General features: G+C 39.2%; 1 protein-coding gene across 8 annotated transcripts in view; it reads right to left on the bottom strand.

Moving 5' to 3' along the window:
- Positions 1 to 25,646, bottom strand: part of LOC134349396 (matrin-3-like) — a 59,931-nt gene that overhangs the window by 25,505 nt on the left and 8,780 nt on the right. For 4 of the 8 annotated variants that reach the window (XM_063053641.1, XM_063053633.1, XM_063053638.1 and 1 more), the window contains exons 2-12: positions 16,407 to 17,298; positions 9,854 to 9,915; positions 9,030 to 9,068; positions 8,399 to 8,493; positions 6,185 to 6,222; positions 5,446 to 5,580; positions 5,080 to 5,211; positions 4,645 to 4,785; positions 4,239 to 4,370; positions 2,499 to 2,551; positions 1,141 to 1,549 (exon numbers count right to left, since the gene is read on the bottom strand). In XM_063053641.1, the coding sequence (XP_062909711.1) occupies positions 1,141 to 1,549; positions 2,499 to 2,551; positions 4,239 to 4,370; positions 4,645 to 4,785; positions 5,080 to 5,211; positions 5,446 to 5,580; positions 6,185 to 6,222; positions 8,399 to 8,493; positions 9,030 to 9,068; positions 9,854 to 9,915; positions 16,407 to 17,298 (2,128 nt within the window). Of the gene's footprint in view, positions 1 to 1,140; positions 1,550 to 2,498; positions 2,552 to 4,238; positions 4,371 to 4,644; positions 4,786 to 5,079; positions 5,212 to 5,445; positions 5,581 to 6,184; positions 6,223 to 8,398; positions 8,494 to 9,029; positions 9,069 to 9,853; positions 9,916 to 16,406; positions 17,471 to 25,646 lie in introns of all 8 variants that reach the window. The other 4 variants (XM_063053636.1, XM_063053637.1, XM_063053635.1 and 1 more) reach the window with 3 other exon arrangements.

The following is a 25,646-nucleotide window of genomic DNA, read 5'->3' as shown; positions in this document are numbered from 1 at the left end:
TCCACAGCCTCCTGAATATACAATTCCAAAGACTCACCATTCACCAAAAGGACAAGTTACTGCTCACTTCAATCCAAATTGGCCTAACTTTACTCCCTACCCTGAAAACACAACCCTTGGTGCCAGGCGCAAAATTCTTCCTGCATCTTGTTTGTCAAACTCTAAAAATATAAGTTTCAACAAGAATTCCTTTCAATTATGAACTTCCGAGAGACTAAGGGCCCCAAGTCCACCCAATCTCTTCTCATGCAGCAAACTAGTCATTCCTAGATCTGGCCCAGAAAACCTTTCAAATAAAACTACAGTATATTTTTCATTTTTCTCCTAAAGTAAACAGATCAAAATTGAGGTACAGTCTTATCTGGGCCCTATGTATGACTTGCAAGATATCTGTGCTTCCTGTATTCCAACGGACAACATACCACATGCTTTTCTAATCATTAACTACAACTTCATATTGGCATTCAACTACTTAAGCCCAGGAACATCTCTGTCTCCTCTGAACATTATTATCACCAAACAACAGGAATTCTGCAAATGCTGGAAATTCAAGCAAAACACATCAAAGTTGCTGGTGAACGCAGCAGGCCAGGCAGCATCTCTAGGAAGAGGTACAGTCGACATTTCAGGCCGAGACCCTTCATCAGGATTATTATCACCAACCTCTTTCTCCATTAAAACCATTGCACACTGTGCAGCAAAATGAATAGTCTCACATCTTTCCCCACAATATATTGATCTTAATACTTTCTGCCCATTCATTCCATTTGTCTCTACTCTGTAAAGCTTCTCCTCTATGTACAAACCCACCTAGTTTTATACTGTCAGCAAACATGCAAATGTGACATTTAGTCACTTCAGCCAAGTTATTCATGCAGCTCATGAAATGCTGGGCCCATGCATTAATCCCTGCTATATCCCATTGATCATAGCCTACAGAGAATGATCCATTTACTCTCACTGTTGCTTTATGTCTGATTATGAATTCTCAACCCACCCAAGTACATCACCACAAACACTGTGCTTTTTGACATCCTCTTCTGTCCAACCTGAAAGGAAGCTTTCTGAAAAATTAAATATACTATATTCCACTTGTTCCCTCTTAGTCATATTCTCAAAGAAACATGTCTAAACTTTTACCGTTTCAGCTGGTCCCGATGCATTTTGCACGCTTGTTGCCATGTCTGTTTTCGAATCTGGTTCCAAGTCAGATCCTGCCATCTCATGTACCGTTTCCTTCAGTAAATCTTCTTGATCAGCTTCATTCTCTGATTCACTAATGCAGAGCCCCTCAACCATGCCTCCTTCATCAAGTTCCACATCGCTTTCAACAACTGCAATTGCTTCTTGTGAATCTTCCTTTTTTGCTTCAGATTTAATTTCTAGTTCATTATCTCCCTCAGAGCTATCTTTCTTGATTGCTTTTGAAGGTGAACTCTCCGAGGTTGTCTGCTCTCCTTTATCTCCATCATCTCCATCAGCTTTTGGAGAGTTTCTAGATTTGCTAAGTACTTTCTTCTTAGAAGGACTGCGGGAATGTCGTCTTCTTCTGGGAGTGAAGCAAATAATATAAAATAATAAGATTTAGCTCTGGTAATTGAATCAAATTGATGCCAGACAATCTATGGGGTAAAATAAACTTGCTCCAAAGTCACATTTGTCACAGTTTTTACAACATATGGAAATCTACACTTGATCCAAGGTATTCTGGATATGGAGGAGGGAAAATAAGTTAAACACTAAACCAAAAGAATCTATTTGGTAAGAGGAAATTTCAGATCATTCTCATAACTTTGCATTTGGTTGCCAGTTTCTTTCTCATTCTTAAATTCAGATGCTCCATCTGATTTGCCTTCCCTTTTATGGATCTCTCTCTCCTCCAGATTCCACCCTCAACTTCTGCTACTTAGACTGAAATAATGAATTGTTTTGTCTGTTCTAATAAAGGGTCCTACCTGGAACTTCAACTAGTTTCTCTCTTTACCCACACTACAGACTTGCTTGGCTGAGTTCCTGGACTCTATTTCCATAGCAAACCTGGCCTGCCCCTATTGCCTGTGTCCAACACATCCTTCGCAGAGCTTCTCTGCAACTTAAAACTATTGTGTTTTCTGTCCCAGTTCTGACAGTATTCATCTTGAATCACTAACCAAAGATCCTGCCTCATCTGCTAAGTTTCCAGCATTTTCTTCTAATTTCTGTTTTTTATGCATTTGCAGATCCCTCAATACAATCAAGTCTTAATAACCTTGTCAGTTGAGGAACTATGAGATATAGACCATGCTGGTATTGCCAGCTGTGTGCATATCCCAAAAATGAATAAATCTGAAGATATACTGCATAAGGAGTATTACTTTTCATGAAGTGTCTCTTTAAGTGCTTGACCATCTATGGAAACAGGACCATTCCTTTCTATCTCTCCAAATAACCGAAAGAAAATGGCCAAAGTGATTGTCAAATACAGTACAATAAAATAGATTAACTTTGAGTCCATTTACCTATCTGCTTTATCCTGGTCCTTCAACACTTCTTGAACTTTAATGCTTGGTTTCTGAAATTAAAAAAGTAAAGATTATTACACTATCAGGAATACTGTAGAAAACTCTCTAGGCTCAGAAGATATAGGTCATGGCTGTTCAAAGGGTCTCATGTTTCAAATATATACCGAAGTTATACAGTTCACTATAAAGGACTAAGACAATTTACCCCTCAAGCCTAATTACTGCTATTTCTACAATTAGTTTATTGTTTTGCTAAAAAGACTCCGTATTTTAGTCTATGCCCAACCAGTGGAAATAGCAATATATCAGATAAATATTTGAAAACTTCAAATCATTTTTCACATGTGTCAATTCCAGGAAATTGAATGCTAATTTGCGGAATCTCTCTGAGCAATTTAACCTTCACAAAGTATTACCCTCGTAAATCTATGCCGCACTCTTAAAAAAACCAAGGCATTCTGGCATATTGTTTAGAATCGCTTATAAGACGAGATTTGATCAAACAAAGACATTTTATGAATCCAGCAGAGTCGCAACAAGGAAAATTCTCGTGTTCATTTTCAATTTCATTGATGAGAAAGCAGCTGGTGAAAACAAATGAGGTAGCTGTTAATGAGGAAACTTCCTTGCTCATGTTTTATCTAAATGAAGTTAAATATCATGCAATACTCTAAGGATCCAATGTCAGTATTGGAAAGAAGCAGCAAACTATGCATTTATTTTGGAGAACCAGCATAGATGAGGCCCTGCTGCTGCAGCAACCTCTAACAACCCGAATTAATCTTACCCTAATCACAGGACAGTTTACAAATTTACAGTGAGCAATTAACTAACCAAGAAGGTCTTTGGACTGTGGGAGGAAACCTGAGCATTCCATGGGGAGTACACACAGCTACTCCTTACAGACGATGCAGGCATTGAACTCTGATGCCCCGAGTTGTAATAGTGTCGCTCTGAGCTACTGTGATGCTCGAGACATGATTGGGGATTTTTAAGTTAGAGACTGCGGAAGGAGACCACCAGAAAAATCAGATCAATAAATGTGAAAATCAATGATCTGACGTTCCATTTCAGGGTCATGGTCCAGAGTGTTAGTGGATAGTAGGGAAGTTGAATTCAGATTTTCAAGGTAGAATTGAATTTGCCTAACACAGGCTGGAGCACACATCAAATCTGTAAGCAAATTTATGGAGAACAACTGGGTTGGTCTTTACGTAACAGAATGCTGCATCAAGAGGCAGCAAGAAAAGGAAAGAAAGAAAAGGAGATCTAAGTATGCTGCAAAACATGACACCAAAGAACAGTTCAACTGTGTGACATAAACTCTAGGCCAATGTAGACATGTTTCCTTTCAATGTACCTTCAAGTGTTAACATTTTCCAGTTCTGATATTACCAATCTTCATCATCAACTCTCACTCTGTCAAGATGCCAACAGATTAACTGAGTATTCTTACAACTTTAGACTTTCTGCATAGATTTATACTGAATGAAAACAGCTTTAAACCTTTCCTATGCATGTATCTGCCCAGGCATTTAAATAACGATTAGGTGCCCATCACAACCACTTTCATCTGCAGTACAATGCTAAATATTTAGAAATGCTCACTTGAAGTAAAGGACATGCTACCATGTAACAGCTTTCACCGACTTAGGAAGCCACAGAGAACTTCATGGACAATTAATTAATTTTAAATATTTCCAGTTGTCAGAGAATTACAATTAGGGTATTCCTTACCTTCAGTACAAGAGTTCTGTATTTCTGAGATGCATCCACTGTTATCTTTCTACCTTGAAATATTAGAGGTTTTTTCTTGTAGTATTTAACCATTTCTAACATACATTTTCTTGACTCCATTTCCAGAAAGGCCTGTTGGTTACAGCATTAGTACAAGGAGAGAATTGACTTGAAATTGATCATAACATTGTTTTCACAATCTACAATAGAGTAACAATATACCATGTATCCCTGGACCCAATGATTCAACTACTGACAAATTCTATTTCCCTTGCTCCTCCTCTGGTCGTTTAACTATTTGTGCATAGACATTATAAACATTACAGTAAATTCTCACAGTAGGTATACCACATAATTAATTGCAACCCTTGCCTTCTTTAAACACCAAAAATACTTTTAACGATACCTGGTTCCTCAGTCTCATCACGATGTAATTAAGTACTTTCCCAAAGCTGGTGCCCATTTTCACAACATCAGCATCCGAGTACCCAGAGGGAGGGAGATTCTGGAGAAGCGCCACCCTGCCACCACTTTCTTGTTTTTGCTTCTGGAAAGAAGAACAATTTTAAAGAAAGAATTGCTTAAATGCCAAATGTTCAATTTTAAAATCTTTTCTCTAATGAAGTCATGCAAGGTAGAACTTTCTCCCCAAATATATTATTCCAATGGCTTCTAACCCTTCTGAAGCCAAAAGGCTTAGACCCAATGGCAGACCCACGTTACAACTAGTAGTCAGAAGCAGCAGAAGAAACACCAACAGCAAAACTTAATATTTTTTAAAAAGCAACTCAAATGCAGAAAAAAATAACTGAAACATTCACCAATAGTCCATTTCAATTACCTTCAAATCTATCTCTTTGTATTTGAGAGATATATCCACTCGAACCTTCTTGCCATAAAGAATTGCTGGATTCATACTGTAGTAGGCGACTGCTGCTTGTGCTTGTCCACTTGTGGCCATTTGTACAAACCCCTAAGTTTGAGTTTAAACAAAAAACACATGTGACCATCACAAATGTCAAGCTATAGATCTCATTAGAAATTATTGAAAACAGCGGTGGGCATTCTTTTAAAAACCACATTCTCAAAAAGTCAAATTTAATAGCATCTTCAAAGCTTCACAATTTACTTCTAGAAAGAGTCAGACTGTTACCATCACTAAATTACAAACAGCCTAATTTAATATTGCCAAATTCCCTTCACTCACCTCGCTCTTTGTATTTAAAAGCAAGTACTTTGCAATAGATCCAAATGGTTGAGCAAGTTTGAGAATGTCTTTCACTTTGCATTTTCCTTTGGGCAATTCCGTCATATGAAGTACTTGGCCAGGTTCACCCACTGCCTTTTGAAAGGAAAGATAATTTAACTGCATGTTTCAACAACCAAATATTTCATTGAAAAGTAAATGGCATTATCATTTCATGTACTTAACTCTTAAGCTGATCACAAGTGTAATGAATATTATTGTTTTAAATTCATTCAGAATTCAAGAGTGGTGAACTCACAACCCCAGACAAAGCTGAAGCAGCTAACAGGTGGCACTTGAGGAAAAGATGAAAGGCAAAACAGTCTAAAAGGTGTGTTAAATAAAACAGGATGAAGGATGAAAATAGGTTGTAAGGAGTAACAAGGATCAAATGGACCAAATGGTTTGTTCCAATACAGAAAATAGAAAGTAACAATAATTCAAGCAGAAGAGGTTATGTTTTTTTAACATCCTGAACTAAAGACAAAAATTATAGAACCTACTTACACATTAATTCACCAGAATACTTTTCAGAAAGGTAAACTATTACCAGCAAACAGTACGGTATCAAATTTATTCCACTTGAGCTCAATCTAAAGTGAAATTTTTTTTCAAACCCAGATGAAAGAACCAAATTGAAAATTTAAACAGTAATTTTTTGACCTAATATCATTCGTATTGTAATGAGATGAAAACAAACCATGTTTCGCTTGTTCTGGATTTGACCTTGTCTGTTGCCTGAGAAAACAAAAACACATCATGAGCTCCCAGCAAGTGAAATTCTATCATATTTTATTACACTTGTCTGCTGCACACAGACCTAGTGAAAATACAACAAAACTACAAATACAGAAAAAATGGCAAATTCAATTTATAAAGGAATTATGTATAAAAGATCTCAGCATCTAAAATCTAACCAAATGTCTGTGAACAACAGGAATTCTGCAGATGCTGGAAATTCAAGCTACACACATCAAAGTTGCTGGTGAACGCAGCAGGCCAGGCAGTATCTCTAGGAAGAGGTGCAGTCGACGTTTCAGGCCGAGACCTTGATGTGTGTTGCTTGAATTTCGTCAGGACTAAGTGAAGGAAGAGTTAGTAAGAGATTTGAAAGGGTGGGGGAGATCCAAAATGATAGAGAAGACAGGAGGGGGAGGGATGGAGCCAAGAGCTGGACAGGTAATTGGCAAAGGGGATATGAGAGGATCATGGGACAGGAGGCCCAGGGAGAAAGGCAAGGGGGGGGGGGAACCCAGAGGATGGGCAAGGGGTATAGTCAGAGGGACAGAGGGAGAAAAAGGAGAGTGAGAGAAAGAATGTGTGTATAAAAATAAATAATGGATGGGGTACGAGGGGGAGGTGGAGCATTAGCAGAAGTTAGAGAAGTCAATGTTCATGCCATCAGGTTGAAGGCTACCCAGACGGAATATAAGGTGTTGTTCCCCCAGCCTGAGTGTGGCTTCACCTTTACAGTAGAGGAGGCCATGGATAGACATGTCAGAATGGGAATCGGATGTGGAATTAAAATGTGTGGCCACTGGGAGATCCTGCTTTCTCTGGCGGACAGAGCATAGGTGTTCAGCAAAGCCGTCTCCCAGTCTGCGTCGGGTCTCGCCAATATATAGAAGACCACATCGGGAGCATCAGACGGAGTTTATCACCCCAGCCGACTCACAGGTGAAGTGTCGCCTCACCTGGAAGGACTGTCTGGGGCCCTGAATGGTGGTAAGGGAGGAAGTGTAAGGGCATGTGTAGCACTTGTTCCGCTTACTAGGATAAGTATCTGATCTCCCTCCTGGCACGCGACTCCCTTGTCCATTCGCCCCCCCCATCCCTCCCCACTGATCTCCCTCCTGGCACTTATCCTTGTAAGCGGAACAAGTGCTACACATGCCCTTACACTTCCTCTCTTACCACCATTCAGGGCCCCAGACAGTCCTTCCAGGTGAGGCGACACTTCACCTGTGAGTCGGCTGGGGTGATATACTGCGTCCGGTGCTCCCGATGTGGCCTTCCATAAACACACACCAAAGTTGCTGGTGAACGCAGCAGGCCAGGCAGCATCTTTGATGGGTGTTGCTTGAATTTCCAGCATCTGCAGAATTCCTGTTGTTTGTGGCCTTCTATATATTGGCAAGACCCGACGCAGACTGGAAGACCGCTTTGCTGAACACCTACGCTCTGTCCGCCAGAGAAAGCAGGATCTCCCAGTGGCCACACATTTTAATTCCACATCCCATTCCCATTCTGACATGTCTATCCACAGCCTCCTCTACTGTAAAGATGAAGCCACACTCAAGCTGGAGGAACAACACCTTATATTCTGTCTGGGTAGCCTCCAACCTGATGGCATGAACATTGACTTCTCTAACTTCCGCTAATGCCCCACCTCCCCCTCGTACCCCATCCGTTATTTATTTTTATACACACATTCTTTCTCTCACTCTCCTTTTTCTCCCTCTGTCCCTCTGACTATACCCCTTGCCCATCCTCTGGGTTCCCCCCACCTTGTCTTTCTCCCTGGGCCTCCTGTCCCATGATCCTCTCATATCCCCTTTGCCAATCACCTGTCCAGCTCTTGGCTCCATCCCTCCCCCTCCTGTCTTCTCCTATCATTTTGGATCTCCCCCCCCCCCCCCAATTTCTTACTAACTCTTCCTTCAGTTAGTCCTGACAAAGGGTCTCGGCCTGAAACGTCGACTGTACCTCTTCCTAGAAATGTCTGTGATCTTGTTTTAACTTATTGTCTACAATGAATTCAAGGATAAAATATAGGCTTCAGAGCAACTCCATGTGAAAATTACGCTTATTTAAAGACAACAATTAAGTGTTCCATACTAGAAAATGATATTAGAGAAAAACAATCACTGTGATTTGCAAACAGAAAAGCACACAGGATAATCTTAATTCTGACCTCCATGAGGGTCCAGTGCATCCAATCGTCTGATGGCTGCAAGAATTGCAGACGCAGCATCTGAAGCAAGATTGGACTGTCGAGCAGGATTGTTCCTACATTTGATCCAAAGGGAAAGCAAGTTGAGTATTCTAATTTACTAATTTTAACTATTTTTAATATTTAATATTTGTAATCCAGGGAGTGTGAAGCACAGAATCAAATATCGCTGTGATGATTGTACGTTCTAGTACCAATTGTTTGGCGACAATAAAGTATAAAGTATTCATGTACAATCAATATACTAATTAACAATCACAAACCTACCACTTCCAATGTTATAAGCAATACAAATAAAGGGTGTGTGTGTGTGTGCGCGTGAGTGTGTGTGTGTGTGCGCGCGCGCGCGCGCGCCAACCTCTGAAGCAGCAAACTTGGGAGTCTAAAATTGCAGAGTCTATCTATAATATGCTTTAAAAACAATTAAATTCAGTTCCCACTTTTATAAAAATCAGGCTGTGCCCCAACCACTAGTTTAGTGAAACTGATCCAACTGTATGCTATTTTACTACATTCTACGTGATATTCAAAATAAGCACCACTCAGACTCAGCACTCCTTACCCAAATATCACTAAAACAATTTAGACATACCTTGCAGATGGTACATCTTCTGGAACCCATTGAGGGTAACTAGAAACAAAAGACAAAGACTCATTACATACTTCCAAAAAGCAATCCCTGAATTCAAACAATGATCACTCAACAGAAGTGTAAATGAGGAGAGCTAAAATTCCCAAGTGCCCGATGGCTCATCAATAACACCGGCAAAAGTTACCTTGGTTACTTTCCGGACATATGCACTCAAAAAGCATGTACACAGAGCAAATTTAAGGTAAAAGCGCAGGAGAAGGTAGGTAATTTGCTTTAGAATTATCTCAGTTTGTTTTTATAAATATTTAAGAAAACCATCAGAAGAATGAGGAGCAATATTTTTGGAAGAGAACAAAATAAATAGACTAATTGGGCTGGATGATAATGAAACCCAGGATAGCGACCAATGACTACAACCACATTCTCATTTTCACCCAAAGGAATCTCCACAGAACATTCAAAACTATCATGGAAGCTGAGTAGGCAAGGTTCACTGAAATACAGGAAATGACCATCTTTTAAAAATATTTTCTTTCATCTGTTGGATTCTGGGTACTTTGTGGAAATGTATACCACTAATATATTCCTACCCCCTTTATCCTCCTATGATCCAATCCCCTCCAACCGAATTAAATCCATCCAACAGCAGTATTTCCATTCTCTTCATAAACGCCATTTTTTTAAACATGAAATAGCTTAATTAGGATTGTTTAGCCAACACAAGTATCAGACCTTGTGCCACACTACACTTCTCACACGATGATGTTAACTTAAAGAATCCATGTCACTAATCTTTCTAAAGTAAATTTTTAAAAATTGCATACATCTCCAAGAGCAGCAAGCAACGCCTTTTGTGTGCTGGTTCATGCTTATGCTGGTTCCACTCCTGCATTATGGGAATTGGAGGGGGAAAAGAAAACAAATCAATGACTATATTTCAGTACAAACAATTGTTTTTTGTCAGAACCTGTATCTTAAGCAACAAATTATTTCAATCCAATATAGCAGAAATTAGATATATACTAAGAGGTTCATTATCAATAGTACTGGACGAAATCTTGCATGGAACTTAAGCATCAGGATCAGAACCTGTAATGTTGGCTTAGAGTATACACTGTGTATGATTAAGAGTTTTAAAATCTTTTATTGGTTACATTTCCTTGCTCTGGACATAAAGTTCATTCTCCATATACAAGTGAATATCCTGAATTCGATTAAAAAAAACTTCTACAAATCTTTAACAATAATTTCTGCAACACTGCTCATCTGTTTTCCTCATCCTTATTTACACATTCTTATTCTACGTAGCTGAGACCAGAAAATTGGAATGATGAATGAAAAACAGCAAAGCTAATTTAAGCTGATTGTGTCAAAAGAAGCTTGCTCCACAAAAACAAATTGAGGAAACAAAAGATGGGGAGATGGTTTGTCACTGGAAACTGGAATATTCAATGATTATTCATGGTAACGTACCTTATCCAATTAGCAAGTCCTGTGACTGGAAAGAAATGCTGGGGTAATAGCATCAATACAGGGGATGTCAGCAAGCTCAAAAAACCGATTAGAAAGGCTGGCTGTTATAGGAGTCAAACTGGACACACTGGAGGATGCAGTAGAACAAATGAGGATGTGGTAGAACACACCTGGAGTACTGTGTACAGTTTTGGTCTCCAAATTTGAGGAAGGACATTCTTGCTATTGAGGGAGTGCAGCGTAGGTTCACAAGGTTAATTCCCGGGATGGCGGGACTGTCATATATTGAAAGATTGGAGCGACTAGGCTTGCATACACTGGAATTTAGAAGGATGAGAGGGGATCTGATTGAAACAGCCAAGATTATTAAGGGATTGGACACGCTGGAGGCAGGAAGCATGTTCCCGCTGATGGGTGAGTCCAGAACCAGATACCACGGTTTAAGAATAAGGGGTAGGCCATCTGGAACAGAGTTGAGGAAAAACTTTTTCACCCAGAGAGTGGTGGATATGTGGAATGCTCTGCCCCAGAAGGCAGTGAAGGCCAAGTCTCTGGATGCTTTCAAGAAAGAGTTGGATAGAGCTCTTAAAGGTTATGGGGATAAGGCAGGAACTGGATACTGATTGTGGATGATCAGCCATGATCACGGTGAATGGCGGTGCTGGTTCAAAGGGCCGAAGGGCCTATTCCTGCACCTATTGTCTAAATGACCCAATGGAGAATTCCGGCAACCTTGGAAAAATTTTCTCACCCTCTGTATGCCACCATGGCTGAACAGAGGAGCACTTTTAGCGCCAAGACAACAGCGCTGCTCCAAGGAGTGCTATACAAGGGCATTCTTACCCTCGACCATTCAGCTCTACAATGAGTCAACCTATAGCCGGGAAGGGGAGAACAGTGATGGCTGTTAGACTGTTTGAGGTAACTTTTTTTCTTATTCTTTCTAACCTTCTTGTAACATTTATATATCTGTGTACTTGAATTGCTGTGACACTAACTTCCTTTGGGGATCAATAAAGTACATGTCTCTAACTAACCTTCAAGTGATTAACCCACTGTAACTGTGTTCATAATTGCCAGCTAACCACTTCTGATAGATGCCCAAGTCAAATGAGAGCTCAATCTTAATGCATCTACAGCCAAATAGCTGGATACAAAAATGTCAATAGATCGTATAATGCACGGCCAGCTGTATCCAAATCAGATTTGCTTAAGATCAAATTGGCAAACTTAAGAAACTACAGGATCAAAATTAATATCTTGTCAAAACAAATCTTTCAAACAATGCCTTGCCAGAAAACGTTGACATCTCCAAGGCCCACAAACTTAATGAAGCTTTTAATCCAATTAAGAAATTGCTCAGCTATATTAAGCTATGCCCAGATAAGTCTGGAGTAAAATCAAAACCAATAGAAGTGTTTGATATCATTTTCAATTTGAATTAATACAAATCACATTACTTCAGGTATCTGCAGCAGTAACTAGGCTGTTAAAATGTAATAGAACTTTAGGGAAGCTATGATGAGTGGAACCCAGAGTAAATTTTTGTTAAATGTTAATATGAATAGTTTTAAAGAGCAATTTAAGAGGATTAATGCAACGAAACATACCTTGGAAATATATTGTGTGATAATAAACAAATCAGTAAAGTTTATAGTAGTTCCATGTTGATTTCACAGCTTTAGCTCATTCAGGCCTAAAATCTCATGCCCATAAAACTTTTGCTACAAACCTTGGCAAGCTTTTTTGCACAGGCAAAATGATCAAAATCACTGTTCTCCAAGTAGGAGTAGGAATTTTATGTTCTCAACCCAAAAGGGATTTTTTTCCTGAGTCTTCAAGATCAAATCTTTTTGGTTTAACAGTCCTAAAATAATCAGCAGGAACTTTGTTCAATCAACTGGTTCGGTTTCCTAAATATCCCGCATGATTATCCCTAATTATTTGCCATTTTTGCATGAATTATCCAGAAAAATTATTCTACTAGTTCAGAGGCAACTTCATAAAATTTGTCAGGTAAGTTAAAAGAATGAAATAGAGAAAATAATGAGGGATTTCAAAGGCCACTGACAAATATTTGGACACTAATAGAATGAAGTGCTAAATAGATCAGGCTGGAATATAAACATACACAATTGGGTAATTTGTTGAAAAGCACTAAAGGTCTGCAGGGAAAACACCTGTATTTACTTACAATACCAATATAATGAAGGTAATTTGTAATTTGCCTTTAGGCAGAGCAAACATGATGCATGCAGTGGAACCATGGTAATATGAGAATAAACTATACATCTCAATTAGTCTTGTCCTTAATTTCTCTATATTTATAATACTCATATTGGTGGTGGTGAAGTAATAAATATGTTCTGCATTCCCTCCCCCATGGTCTATCATCAAATACACTAATTTCTGCAACCAGCCCCACACCTTTTATAGGTAATAATATATCACAGGTTAACCAAGTTTTCACAACATAAGTTCAAACATCTTTCAGATCAACATGCCCTGTACCCTTTCCACAAGAAGATTAACTCTTTTGGAGTTTGTCCCCAATACTGATTGCAGGTAGATCCCATTCTTGAATTACTTCCCATTTTGACATCCTCCCACCCCAATATTTTGAGGTAAAGCCATTCACTTCATTATCTTCAAGATAAAAGGGGAACAAATCAAAAATATTAAGGTTTAATCCAGCCGAAAGTATGAAGTTAACATATTTTGCAACCCAAAGCGATTCTAACTACGCAGATAAACAAACACTGCACATATTTCTAAAGCTTCACATTTTGCTGTTTACTTAAAACTACTGTAATACCTACCTGACACCAGTGCCTACTGCACCAGAAAAATGTGTTTGATTAAATACATTATTTTATAAAATAAGCTGAAATTACAAACCTAAAATTAGTTTTTTTAAAGAAAGCATTTATCAACAAAATAAAAATGAGAATCTCAAAAGCTGCTATAAAGTATTCTGCTTTTGGTGCCATAATTGATCTGTCCCTGAGGTGAACATATAACTTTGAATGGTTAATTTTGCTTAAAAAAAAGTTGAAGCATTTCTTTGCGTTCCCACATTAACAAAGCACATAATTTAATTGACAAGGGCTTAGTATCAAACGTTTAAAAGGTGCCCTATACAACAGCAATCAATACTCACGTCTTTTTTAAGCATTTCTACCAGGTATACTTTTCAATCAATTACAACTTTCTTTTCATTCTCTTGTACAATTTTTCCAACACCTAACTGAACTTGAATACTAGGGAATTATGAGCTTCCAAATTTCCAATTAAATCCTAATACTTTAAAATCATTGCCAATTTGTTACATACACAGTATATATTATGCGAAGAACCAGAATTGATATAACCAACGATAATTTATCTTGTTACCATTTCTATACCGTAGTAATAGAACATGAAAACAGACTGTGCAACATTTTAACAGATTGAATGGGCATTTATTTGCAACAACATGAAGCAAGTTGTCTATTTTACTTGCTTATAAGGTCAGCTTATCAAATTGCATACTCACCCCAAATGTAGCAGACTTCATTTTCCAACTGTACTTTATTTTACAAACAGAAAAAATATTTTTTCTGCTTAAGTCCTCAACACCGGTGTAATCTGCCATTACACACCTTAAAAGAAAATAATCCTTTATGCCCTTATCTCAAGACTTTTCCAGATCTGTTGTTATAATTACAACAGCCAATTTGCAGATGAGGCCTGAAATATTGTTCAACATTTTTGTTGGCAACAGCAGCAGCAGCTTGTGATAATTTAATAACACTCATTGGTAGTGGTAATAAGGACATAGACCATGTCCTCCAATTCTGAACCAACAACCTCAAGCTCGAGACAGGAGTGCCACAATTGAACCAATCAAATGCTATGACTCGTCAAACTAAAGATATTCAAACAGCCTTTAAAAATGCAATACCTTCCCCTTCTCCCACAGCAATTGTAATTAATGCTGCTTTTCAACTGCTTACTGTGGAAAGCTTGATTTTAATTCACAACGCAGTGAATGCTGTAACACCTAATGTTGTGAAATACTGGTGGATATGGACTTGTTGTTTATTCCTACCTTAAGCATATTCCTATTCAGACTTCATCCATGACATTTATCGATACATTTCAAAGAAGGGGTAGAGGGCTGGAAACCTTTTAAGTGAACCAACCAGAGACTGAACCTACTTGTGATACCAATTTTTAAAATTATTCCTCAAATAGAATGAATGCATTGAAATTAGGTCAGAATTTACCAGGTTATGATTAGTCTCTACTTTCCTGTGAGTGCACAGGGTTTGTTTCTGGGGGGGAAAGTTACATTCAAAACACTTGCCTTAGGGATTTAATTAATTATTGTCAGGTTCAATAATTAAAACTTGCCAGTTTTCTGTTAAGTAGGCAGTTTTCCCCAGAGTCCTCTGAGTATAGTACCAGCATCCTCTTAAGTTCAGTACTAAAGTTTTACTAAAAGAAAGCACCCATCATTAATCTTGGCATTACTTTGAACTTACTACCGGCAGTGCATTGTCCAGCATTATCCAATCAAAACAGAATAGGAAAAAAAACACATCAATACAATGACAGCTCAACTTCTCAACTTTTAAACAAACCCTCTGGTCTGTTCAAAGAGAGGTCACTGTGCTGAAAAACCTCGATGCGCTAAGCATCCCTGGGTAATAAAAAGAAAAGCATTGGCATAAATGACATTAATATCACATGAAAGTCACTTAGTGAGATGCTTCTTATGACAATCTGAGTTCAAGGTCTAAATTATCATGATCTATTAGACATTTACAATATCATATGCACAAATCTTTGTACAACTATAAAGTGACAACATGAAGTTACTTCAATCACTAAGTGAAGCAGCACTTTAAACATTTTGACATCTAAGAGGAAAACTGCATTGAATAACATACAAATCATAGCTATGCACATCTATTAAATTCTGTAGATTTTTTTCCTTATACCGAACATTTGGACACTCCACAACAATAGACTTAATAAACCAAAAATCCCATTGTTTCTAAAGGAATATAAACAATAATACAAAAAAATCAAATGTGTGCACAGTACTGTATTACTCATTAACATTTTTCATGAATATATATCTTCATTAAGCTTTTATTAAAGCTCTGTTGCTACTATCAGAACCAAAGTTGACTCCTTTCACATTAACCTTCACAGATCTTAGAAATAACCTCTTAATATAGCTCAGAAACAGGGAAATGGACTACATGATGCTAGTGTTAATTGAAAATTGTGGGGAAAAAAAACCATGGGCTCTGAGACAAGTTGATCAACATGAAACGTTACTTCCATTTCTCTTCATGCTTCCTAACCTACAGAGCATTTCCGGCATTTTATGCTCTTATTTCAGATTTCAAGGATCTGGTCCTCTTTTGCTTTCTATTCACCAGAAAAATACTCCAAATTTCTCTATTAACAAGGGAAAGAGATTCTGAACAATTGCCCAGAAAGAAACCTGCCTTCTATTGAGGTAGGCAATACACCCACCTGAACAGCCATTCTGCATGAAATAAGGTGCACCATTTGCTCATATTTAAGAACACAAAAAAAAATTGAGACCCAACACCCAGTAGCTTCAAAACAAATGCTTATCACTGATAACGCAATGGGTTACAAGTACTGCACACCCCTTTGATTTGACCAAGTATGTTGTAATTTTCACTGGCAATCTGCTCATGAATTTGATTTGCAGTTTCATAACTACTTCTCAATGAAAAGATACTTTGTAAAAATTTCATGCTGCTAAGATGTTCCGAAGAACATCTGGAACAAATTAAGACTCAAGAGAGGTTTCCACAAGTCCAATAAGAATTGTTGCTTATACTTTATAAAGCAATTTTTAAATTAAAGGTCACTCACCTTTACAGAATGAACATTTACATCACACAGCGAACACAAGTGAGGGAACATTCTTGGCAAGAAGCCATGGTAATCGTTTATGTTGCTCAGTGAAGGAGATCCTCGTTTTCTTTCAAAAAGGGACCTTTCTTGGCCACGAGAAGGCGGCCCCATTTTTCCATAATCAGAATCATATTTATACATTGGGTCAGACAAATGCGTATCATCCCTACGGAAGTCATCACCTCGTAATCGTTCAGGCTCATAGTCCTTCCTGTCATAATATCTAAAACTCAGCTCTCGAGAAGAACCATGGTCATAATTGACCACAGGATCAGCATCAGGATCACGGCCTTCAAAATTATTCCGAAAGCGCCTTTCTTCCTGCCACTCACTATGGGATCCTCTGAAGGATCTATCTTCCCGAGGAGAAATGTCACCTCTGTTGTAATTCAAAGATGCTCCAACATTATTTCTTTTTCTTTTAAGTTGCAAAAGAATGTCTGGCAAGGATTCAGGAGTAAGTTTGTCTGCAGGATAGCGGCTCAGTTCATCCAAGTCTCTGGATGAAAGGCCAAAGGTTGCCAAAATATTACTGGCCTTGTCCGCATCAATCCGTTTCTGAGCGGCAAGTGAAGGCTGATTACGGCTGCTCATATCAAACAAAGTAGTCAAACCACTGCTGGATCGAGAAGGCCCAATACCTGAAGATATTATATTCTGATGCATTTGTTCCATAGCTTGTAGGCCCATTGCCTGACCACGTCCAAAATTCAGATAGCCACCCATTCGTGCACCTTGGTTCATTCTCCCAAGATTTGCATGGGCATTTGCAGACGGAAAGAATCCAATATTATGATTGTCTTTCTTCATGCCACGACCATGATCTTGTTGAACTCCATCCAATGACATTCTGGCACAAGAAAGAGTCTAATTCAGAACTGGTAAGAGCACCATAAAACAATTCTTCAATGGTTAGTAGATAGCCTTTGCTGGCTCTGTAGAAAGTTGTTTCACTATCTAACTTCGTCTAACAGATGGTTGATGCGACAATGTCACAGATTCCTCAGAGAACTTTTGCCAGGCTGAAAAGTTAAAACAAAAATGTTAGATCAAGGATCTCAAGGCCTTTAAAGGACCATACGCCTGGAACCGTCTTCAAAGCCAGAAGTCCAAAACTGGTCTGTAGAAAGACAGTGTAAATAACAAGATCGAATGCAACATTTCACAGTTGCATGCAAAATCCAATGCAGTGGGAAATTTATTTGTATTCTATACAACCGCTTAATGAGAAACGGTAAGAATCTGAAAATGCACATCAGTAGGAAAGCATGGCGGGTACAAACAAAATGGTAACCTGCCACCAAACCCCTTCAAATCAATAGGATTTTTCCAACACAAGTGTATAGGAAATCTCAGCCATATTGAAGAATGCCAATAAAATAATTGTAACATTTCAGAAAACATTGCAGATTTTTAAGATTTCTAACTATCCACAGAAAGGGAAGTAACACGGAGTGGATGTGTTGTGTAAGCCACTGGAAAAGAAAGAGGCAGTGTGTTACAGCACTCATTTCACACTTTGATAAAGCAAATCATTTTTACTTTAGGGCTTTTAAATGATTTAATGCCTCATCTTGCAAGGACACCTCTTGAACACGCTGCCAGCAGCCAACAAACTGAATCAACAGATAACCAAAATGTGCACAGAATTCAAGGAATACTTTAAAGGAATAAAGCCAACAAGTTTTAAAATAGCAACTAGCCAGCAAGAAACTAGCTGCAAGTGCTGAAAAATAAATGGCGTGCATCCAACTCAAGAACCTTTGGTTGGACTATTGAAACAGCTCCATAAATTTCTTGTCAACATGGAAGTGCAATTATAAATATTATGCATTCTAGAAGCTGTCTGAAATGAAAATTTAATCTCCGAAAAGATTCTTAAAACAATTTTCAAGATCAAACACATCCTACCATGCATTTAGCACTCAAGATCACATGTACCAAAAATAATGGTTGTTGGCAAGGCAATGAGAATCAACCAGTCAATAGCTTTCACCACAGTTGCTGAAACATGAAAAGATCTGACTGTAGGAACGTTACAGTCTGACATCCATCTTCACATAATGGAATCTCAGTGAGAGGAGAGAAATATCTGCATTAAAGAGTACATTCTCAGATGTTTTAGCACATAGTGGCACTAAAATCGTATTTCATAAAGGATTAATGTCATGGCACATTGAAGTTGTCAGCTAACAGTTGACTGTTACCAATTTGTCTAAACCTAAGCAATAGTCTCTACCCATAAGAGCAGCAGGGACCAACAATTCAGAGTTCCAAACATGTTACCAAAATATGATGAATCCCTGTTATGGAAAGCAAGATTTAACTGTTCAAGATCAGTTGTACTACCAAGCTATCAAGCAAACCAATATTGAATAATAATATGTTTATGAAGATGGTTTGTGTCTTTGAAACTGATCAAGTACCAGCCGTGTGAGAAAAACAGCATGATTTTTCTTTTTTCTGAATTGTAATCAGTATGGTGGTTCGTTTCACAAACTTGACCAAGTGTGTTTAAATTTCAATCTGAATCAATATTGCTTGATTTTTAAATATTACTTGCATACATGTATTTTTCATAAGTAAACTGATAGCTTGCTTCAAAGCCACATTATTTTGTCTATGAATTCCTCAATTACATTTAAAATATATTTCTCAAAAAGTTAATCAAAGTCATGCTTATCATCTGAAGCACAATGAAACTATCTGCATTCCCCAGATAATTCTTAAAATTAACTTGATTAAGCAGTACTTTGCTAATTGATGTACATGATGAACAGGAATGTTCCAAGTGGTCTCACAAATGACACACTGAAGATAAATCATTTACACCATTCAAAATTTCTTTTTAGACAATACAAAATGCTGGTGAAACTCAGCAGATTAGTTATCATCTATGGAGAGGCATAAAGAGCTGACATTTCAGGCAGAGACCCTTAACCAGGTCTGGAAAGCAACAGGGAAGAATGTTTTCTACCCGCTTTTTGCAGTTCTGATAAAGTATCTCAGCCTGAAAAGCCATTTCTTTATTTCTCTCCACAGATGCTGCCTCACCTGCTGAATCTAATCAGAGGGGATGACGAGACAGCCTACAGGGATAAGGTCCAGCACCTGACCGCGTGGTGTACCAACAACAACCTGGCCCTTAACACCCAGAAGATCATTGTGGACTTCAGGCATGCTAGGAGCCACACTCACGTCCCCATCTACCTCAACGGAGCTCAAGTTCCTTGGTGTCCACATTTCCAAGGATCTCACCTGGTCCCTGAACTCCTCCATCTGCCTATATAGCGACTTTATTTCCTGCGAAGCATCAAGAAAGCTCACCTCTGTCCTAGGATACTGACGGTCTTTTACCACTGTACCATTGAGAGCATACTCACCAACTGCATCTCAGTGTGGTATGGCAACTGTCCCGTATTGGACCGCAAAGCACTCCCAGCGGATGGTGAAAACTGCCCAGCAAATTATCAGCACCCAATTGCCCACCATTGAGAACATCTACCATAAATGCTGCCTGAGCAGGGCAAAAAGCATTATCAAGGATGCATCTCAACCTAACCATGGACATTTTACTCTCTCCCATTCGGTAGGCGCTACAGGAGTCTCCGCTCCCGCACCAGCAGGCACAGGAAGAGCTTCTTCCCTGAGGCTGTGACCCTGCTGAACCTCACATCACAGCGCTAAGGAGTATTGCACCCATATTGTACTGTCTCAGTACTTTTATATTTGTGTGTTGTAGCACTTACTATTTATTCGCAGTTACTTTGTAAATAACACTATTCTTTGCATTTCTGGTTAGATGCTAACTGCATTTCATTGGCTTTGTATCTGTACTCGGCACAATGACAATAAAGCTGAATCTAATCTAATCTAGTTCTTCCAGCATTGTGTTACTCTGGATTTGCAACATTAACACTATTTCCCTTAAGTCATAAATGACAAAAAGCCACATTTAACACGAGTTACTTGTTCCCCAAATACCCTAGAACTCCTCGTAGTTAGAAACTTCTCTTCACAAGTTTTTACAATCTATCGAACTGTCCAATTTTATCAGAACATTTGGATATGTACTTGCAGATATACAAAATATATTTTGTACGTGCATGAATGAGACTGCAGATGCTGGCTGAACCATTGAACAGCCTGAACGCAAAGGTAACTAGGATCATTCACAGAATGTACACCTACAAAATTGAGCCTTACAAGAGTGCCAGAGAAATATTCCAAAAGTGACCACAACAGCAATATGCTAACTTTCAATATTACCAAGTTAAACAAAGTATTTCATTCAAACCTATCACCAACTGACATGCTCAGAATCAGAGTTATTATCTCTGACATATCTCATGAAATGTTGTTTTGTGGCAAACAGATGCAGAGAGTGCTCCTAACATTCACTTAAACCAATGGACAGCCAAGCTAGATTTAACTTCTCCTCTGTGGAAGTCCTTTTGCATCACACTGAAGTATTGGCCTAGATTACACACCCATGTTACAAAGACGAGTCCAATTCTAAAGAAAATCTTATTAAGTTTGGCAAAACCTTATTATTAAAATCTTATTCAGTTCACTTTTGGATAACACTTTTCTCTATCACTAAGAAAATTCAAAAGGCATTTGCAAAGTCCAATATCAACTTTTCACTTCCCGGGCACCTAGGGACAACTCATGTAGCAGCAGAACTCTCAATGGATACGATTAAATATTCTTGTTTCAGCTTGATAGAGCTGAAAAGCACAACTGCTTCCAAGGTCAGTACAGTCAACAAAGATGTCTTAATGCATTTAAACAAACTATCGCTGCTTAAAACTGACGGAAACAATGCCAAATGGGGATGGATTCGTCCTCATAGATTCCACGCAGGAAACATGGCTGCAGGTCAAAGATACAAGTGCGTTTAAGGAAACGGGGTTTTAAACTCCCAATACTGATCATCTTGCTGGCAAATGTGCAGCCTCTGGTGAATAAAATCAATGACCTCAGAGCTAGGGTGCTGAATCAGAGGGACATTAGCATGTGTCCTTTGTTTCACAAAACCCTGGTTAACCCCTTCCGTACCAGATACAGCGATACAAATCAATGGGTTTACTATACACCGTCAGGATGAGATGTTAAAAGGGTTAAAGGGGTTGGGAAATGGTTTTCGGACCCTTGTGAGGAGGGGTTGCTCAGACTTCTGTCTGGGTGGTCTGACTGCGTTCCTTTCAGACTGACAATTTTGCAGAAGTTACGTTTTGCGAATTGGGTTCCGCTTTTCTGTCTTTGTCTCGTAAGCTAGTTCTATACATACTCTAAGTTGGACAAAGGTTCAATATGACCTTGCAATCCTTGTTTCACCTGCAGCATGTGGTAATTTAATTACGTTCTGTCTAAAAAATGTGGAACTACAGTTGAAAATGAGGAACTCCCTCATCATGTACACTGTCTGAGTTTGATGGCTTTTGCCTTTTAAGGTAACCAAGGGGTCTTTGTTTAAAAAAAAGCTGTTGCTGGGCATGTGACTGGGGGTAGCTAAAAAAATTGTTTCCTGCTATGTGACAAAAAGGGTATAAAAAGCCTATCTGTGTGCTAGGGGAGAGACCACTGGTACGGGCCTTTGTGTGTGCCTAAATGCTCTCCCTCCAGTAGTGAGCTACTAAATTAAAAAAAGCTGTTGCTTTATCTTCCGTAGTACTGTGTGCTCTTGTATCGGGTAATGGGTAATAACTAGAAGTAAGGTTTAACAAGGATAGATCTATAGAGTCTCTCAAAAGCAGAGGTGGAGGAGATCATGATCAACTCTTCTTGGTTCAAATATATCAGTGCCGTCCCAATTCTGCTCACCAGACCTGGAATATCTAGCAGTTAAGTGCCATCCTTTTTACCTACCGCAGGAGATTTCCAGAATCATTTTTGGTAGCAGTATACATTCCATCTCAGGCCAATGACAAGCAGGCTTTAGATGATCTGAGCAATGGGATCAACATGCACGAAACAGTGCACCCTAACACCTTCAACAATGTTTTGGGGGATTTTAATCAGGCCAGTCTGAAAAAAAATCACTAAGCAATTACCATCAACAGATCACTTGCAATACTAGAGGGCACAACACACTGGACCATTGTTACACCACCATCAAGAATGCCTAAAATGCTATTCCACACCCTCACTTCAGGAAGTCTGATCACCTGGCTGTACTTATACTCCCCAAGTGTAAGCAGAGACTGAAGACTGCAGCACCAGTAGTGAGGACCAAGAAGGTATGGACAAGGGAAGCACAGGAGTGCTTACAGGACTGCTTTGAATCGGCAGACTGGATTGTATTCAGGGATTCATCTTTGAACCTGGATGAGTATGCAACAGTTGTTACCGACTTCATTAAAACCTGCGTGGATAAGTGTGTGCCTAAGACTTACTATACATTCCCAAACCAAAAGCCGTGGATGAACCAGGAGGTGCGTCATCTGCCGAAGGCTAAGTCTGTGGCATTCAAGTCTGGCAACCCAGGCCCATACCAGAAAACCAGGTATGATTTGCGGAGGGCTATTCCAAGGGCAAAGAGCCATTTCGAACGAGGTTGGAGGTGATATCGGACATACGACAACTCTGGCAGGGTTTGTAACACATTACTTCCTACAAGGTGAAACCCAATAGTATGAATGGCAGTGATGCTTCACTACCAGATGAACTCAACGCCTATGCCCACTTTGAAAGGGAGAACACAACTGCAGCTGTGAAGATCCCTGCTGCACCTGATGACCCTGTGATCTCTGTCTCAGAGGCTGATGTTAGGCTGTCTTTAAAGACAGTGAACCCTTGCAAGGCAGAAGGTCCCAATGGAGTACTTGGTAAGACTCTGAAAACCTGTGTCAAACAACTGGCAGGAGTATTCAAGGACATTTTCAACCTCTCACTGCTACAGGCAGAAGTTCCCACTTCCTTCAAAAAGGCAACAATTATACCAGTGCCCAAGAAGAATAATGTGAGCTGCCTTAATGACTATGGCTCAGTAGCACTCACATCGACAGTGATAAGGTGCTTTGAGAGGTTGGTCATGACTAGACTGAACTTGTGCCTCAGCAAGGACCTCGACCCATTGCAATTTGCCTATCGCCACAACAGGTCAACAGCAGATGCAATCTCAACGTCTCTTCACACAGCTTTAGACCACCAGAACAACACACCTATGTCAGGATGCTGTTCATCAACTGCTGCTCAGCATTTAATACCATCATTCCCACAATCCTGATTGAGAAGTTAGAGAACCTGGGCCTCGGTACCTCCCTCTACAATTGGATCCTAGACTTCCTAACCAGAAGACTACAATCTGTGCAGATTGGTAATAATATCTCCTCCTCACTCTCATTCAACACTGGTGCATCTCAGAGGTGCACTCTCTATACCCATGACCGTGTGGCTAGGCATAACTCAAATACCATCTATAAATTTGCTGATAACACAACCATTGTTGGCAGAATTTCAGATGGTGATGACAAGGCGTACCGGAGCGAGATGTGCCAACTAGTGGAGTGGTGTCGCAGCAACAACCTGGCACTCAATCTCAGTAAGACGAAAGAGCAGATTGTGGACTTCAGGAAGGGCAAGACAAAGGAACATATACCAATCCATATAGAGGGATAAGAGGTGGAGAGAGTGAGCAGTTTCAAGATGTTGGGTGTCAAGATCTCTGAGGACCTAACCTAGTCCCAAAATATCGATTCAGTTATAAAGGCGGCAAGATAGCGACTATACTTCATTAGGAGTTTGAAGAGATTTGGTATGTCAACAAATACACTCAAAAACCTCTACAGATACACCATTGAGAGCATTCTGACAGGCTGCCTCACTGTCTGGTATGGAGGGGCTACTGCACAGGACCAAAAGAAGCTGCAGAGGGTTGTAAATCTAGACAGCTCCATCTTGGGCATTAGCCTACAAAGTACCCAGGACCAGAAAGGCAAAGTCCATTATTAAGGGCCTCCAGCCAGGGCATGCCCTTTTCTCATTGTTACCATCAGGTCGGTGGTACAGAAGCCTGAAGGCACACACTCAGCAATTCAGGAACAGCTTCTTCCCCTCTGCCATCTGATTCCTAAACGGACATTGAACCTTTGGACACTACCTCACTTTTTAAAAAAATATTATTTCTGTTTTTTGCACGATTTTTAATCTATTCAATACACATATACTGTAATTGATTTTTCTTATTTATTACTTTGTTTTCTTCTATATTATGTATTGCATTGAACTGCTGCTGCTAAGTTAACAAATTTCATGACACATGTCACTGATAATAAACGTGATTCTAATTCAATTAGTTACCAACTAAAGCAACATGTAACAGTTGTATCTTCAAAGGATGCACCTTCTTTGAAGGCTGCTAAAATGATCATATTAAAAATAATTTGGTTCAGTAATTGCCCATTTCCTACACCAAGTAGGAAGTTTCTTTTCAGAAGATATTAGAACATTCCTGAAGCTCTTTCCAGCAAACAATGTAGCCAGTGCAGATCGAAGTAACAGTTCCTCCTCGCTGGCAATCAACACTGGCGCACCTCAAAGATGCATACTGTGCCTACTGCTCTACACCCAGGACTGTGCAGCTAGACACAACTCAAATACCAATGTATAAATTTGCCAATCACAACTACAGTGGCATGCAAAAGTTTGGGCATCCCTGGTCAAAATTTCTGTTACTGTGAATAGTTAAGTGAGTAGAAGATGAACTGATCTCCAAAAGTCATAAAGTTAAAGATGAAACATTCTTTTCAGTATTTGGAGCAAGATTAGTGTATTATTTTTGTTTTGTACAATTTTAGAGTGAAAAAAAGGAAAGGAGCAACATGCAAAAGTTTGGACACCTCAAGAGATTTGAGCTCTCAAATAACTTTTACCAAGGTCTCAGACCTTATTTAGCTTGTTAGGGCTATGGCTTGTTCACAGTCATCGTTAGGAAAGGCCAGGTGATGCAAATTTCAAAATGTTATAAATACCCTGACTCCTCAAACCTTGCCCCAACAATCAGCAGCCATGGGCTCCTCTAAGCAGCTGCCTAGCACTCCGAAAATTAAAATAAATGATGCCCACAAACCAGGAGAAAGCTATAAGAAGATAGCAAAGCACTTTCAGGTAGCCATTTCCTCAGTTTATAATGTAATTAAGAAATGGCAGTTAACAGGAACAGTGGAGGTCAAGCTGAGGTCTGGAAGATCAAGA

The sequence above is a fragment of the Mobula hypostoma genome, chromosome 7 (genome assembly GCF_963921235.1).
Source record: "Mobula hypostoma chromosome 7, sMobHyp1.1, whole genome shotgun sequence".
In the NCBI taxonomy this organism is placed as follows: Eukaryota; Metazoa; Chordata; class Chondrichthyes; order Myliobatiformes; family Myliobatidae; genus Mobula; species Mobula hypostoma.
Note: the sequence above shows the minus strand (reverse complement) of the source record. Positions and strands in the feature narration are given on the sequence as shown.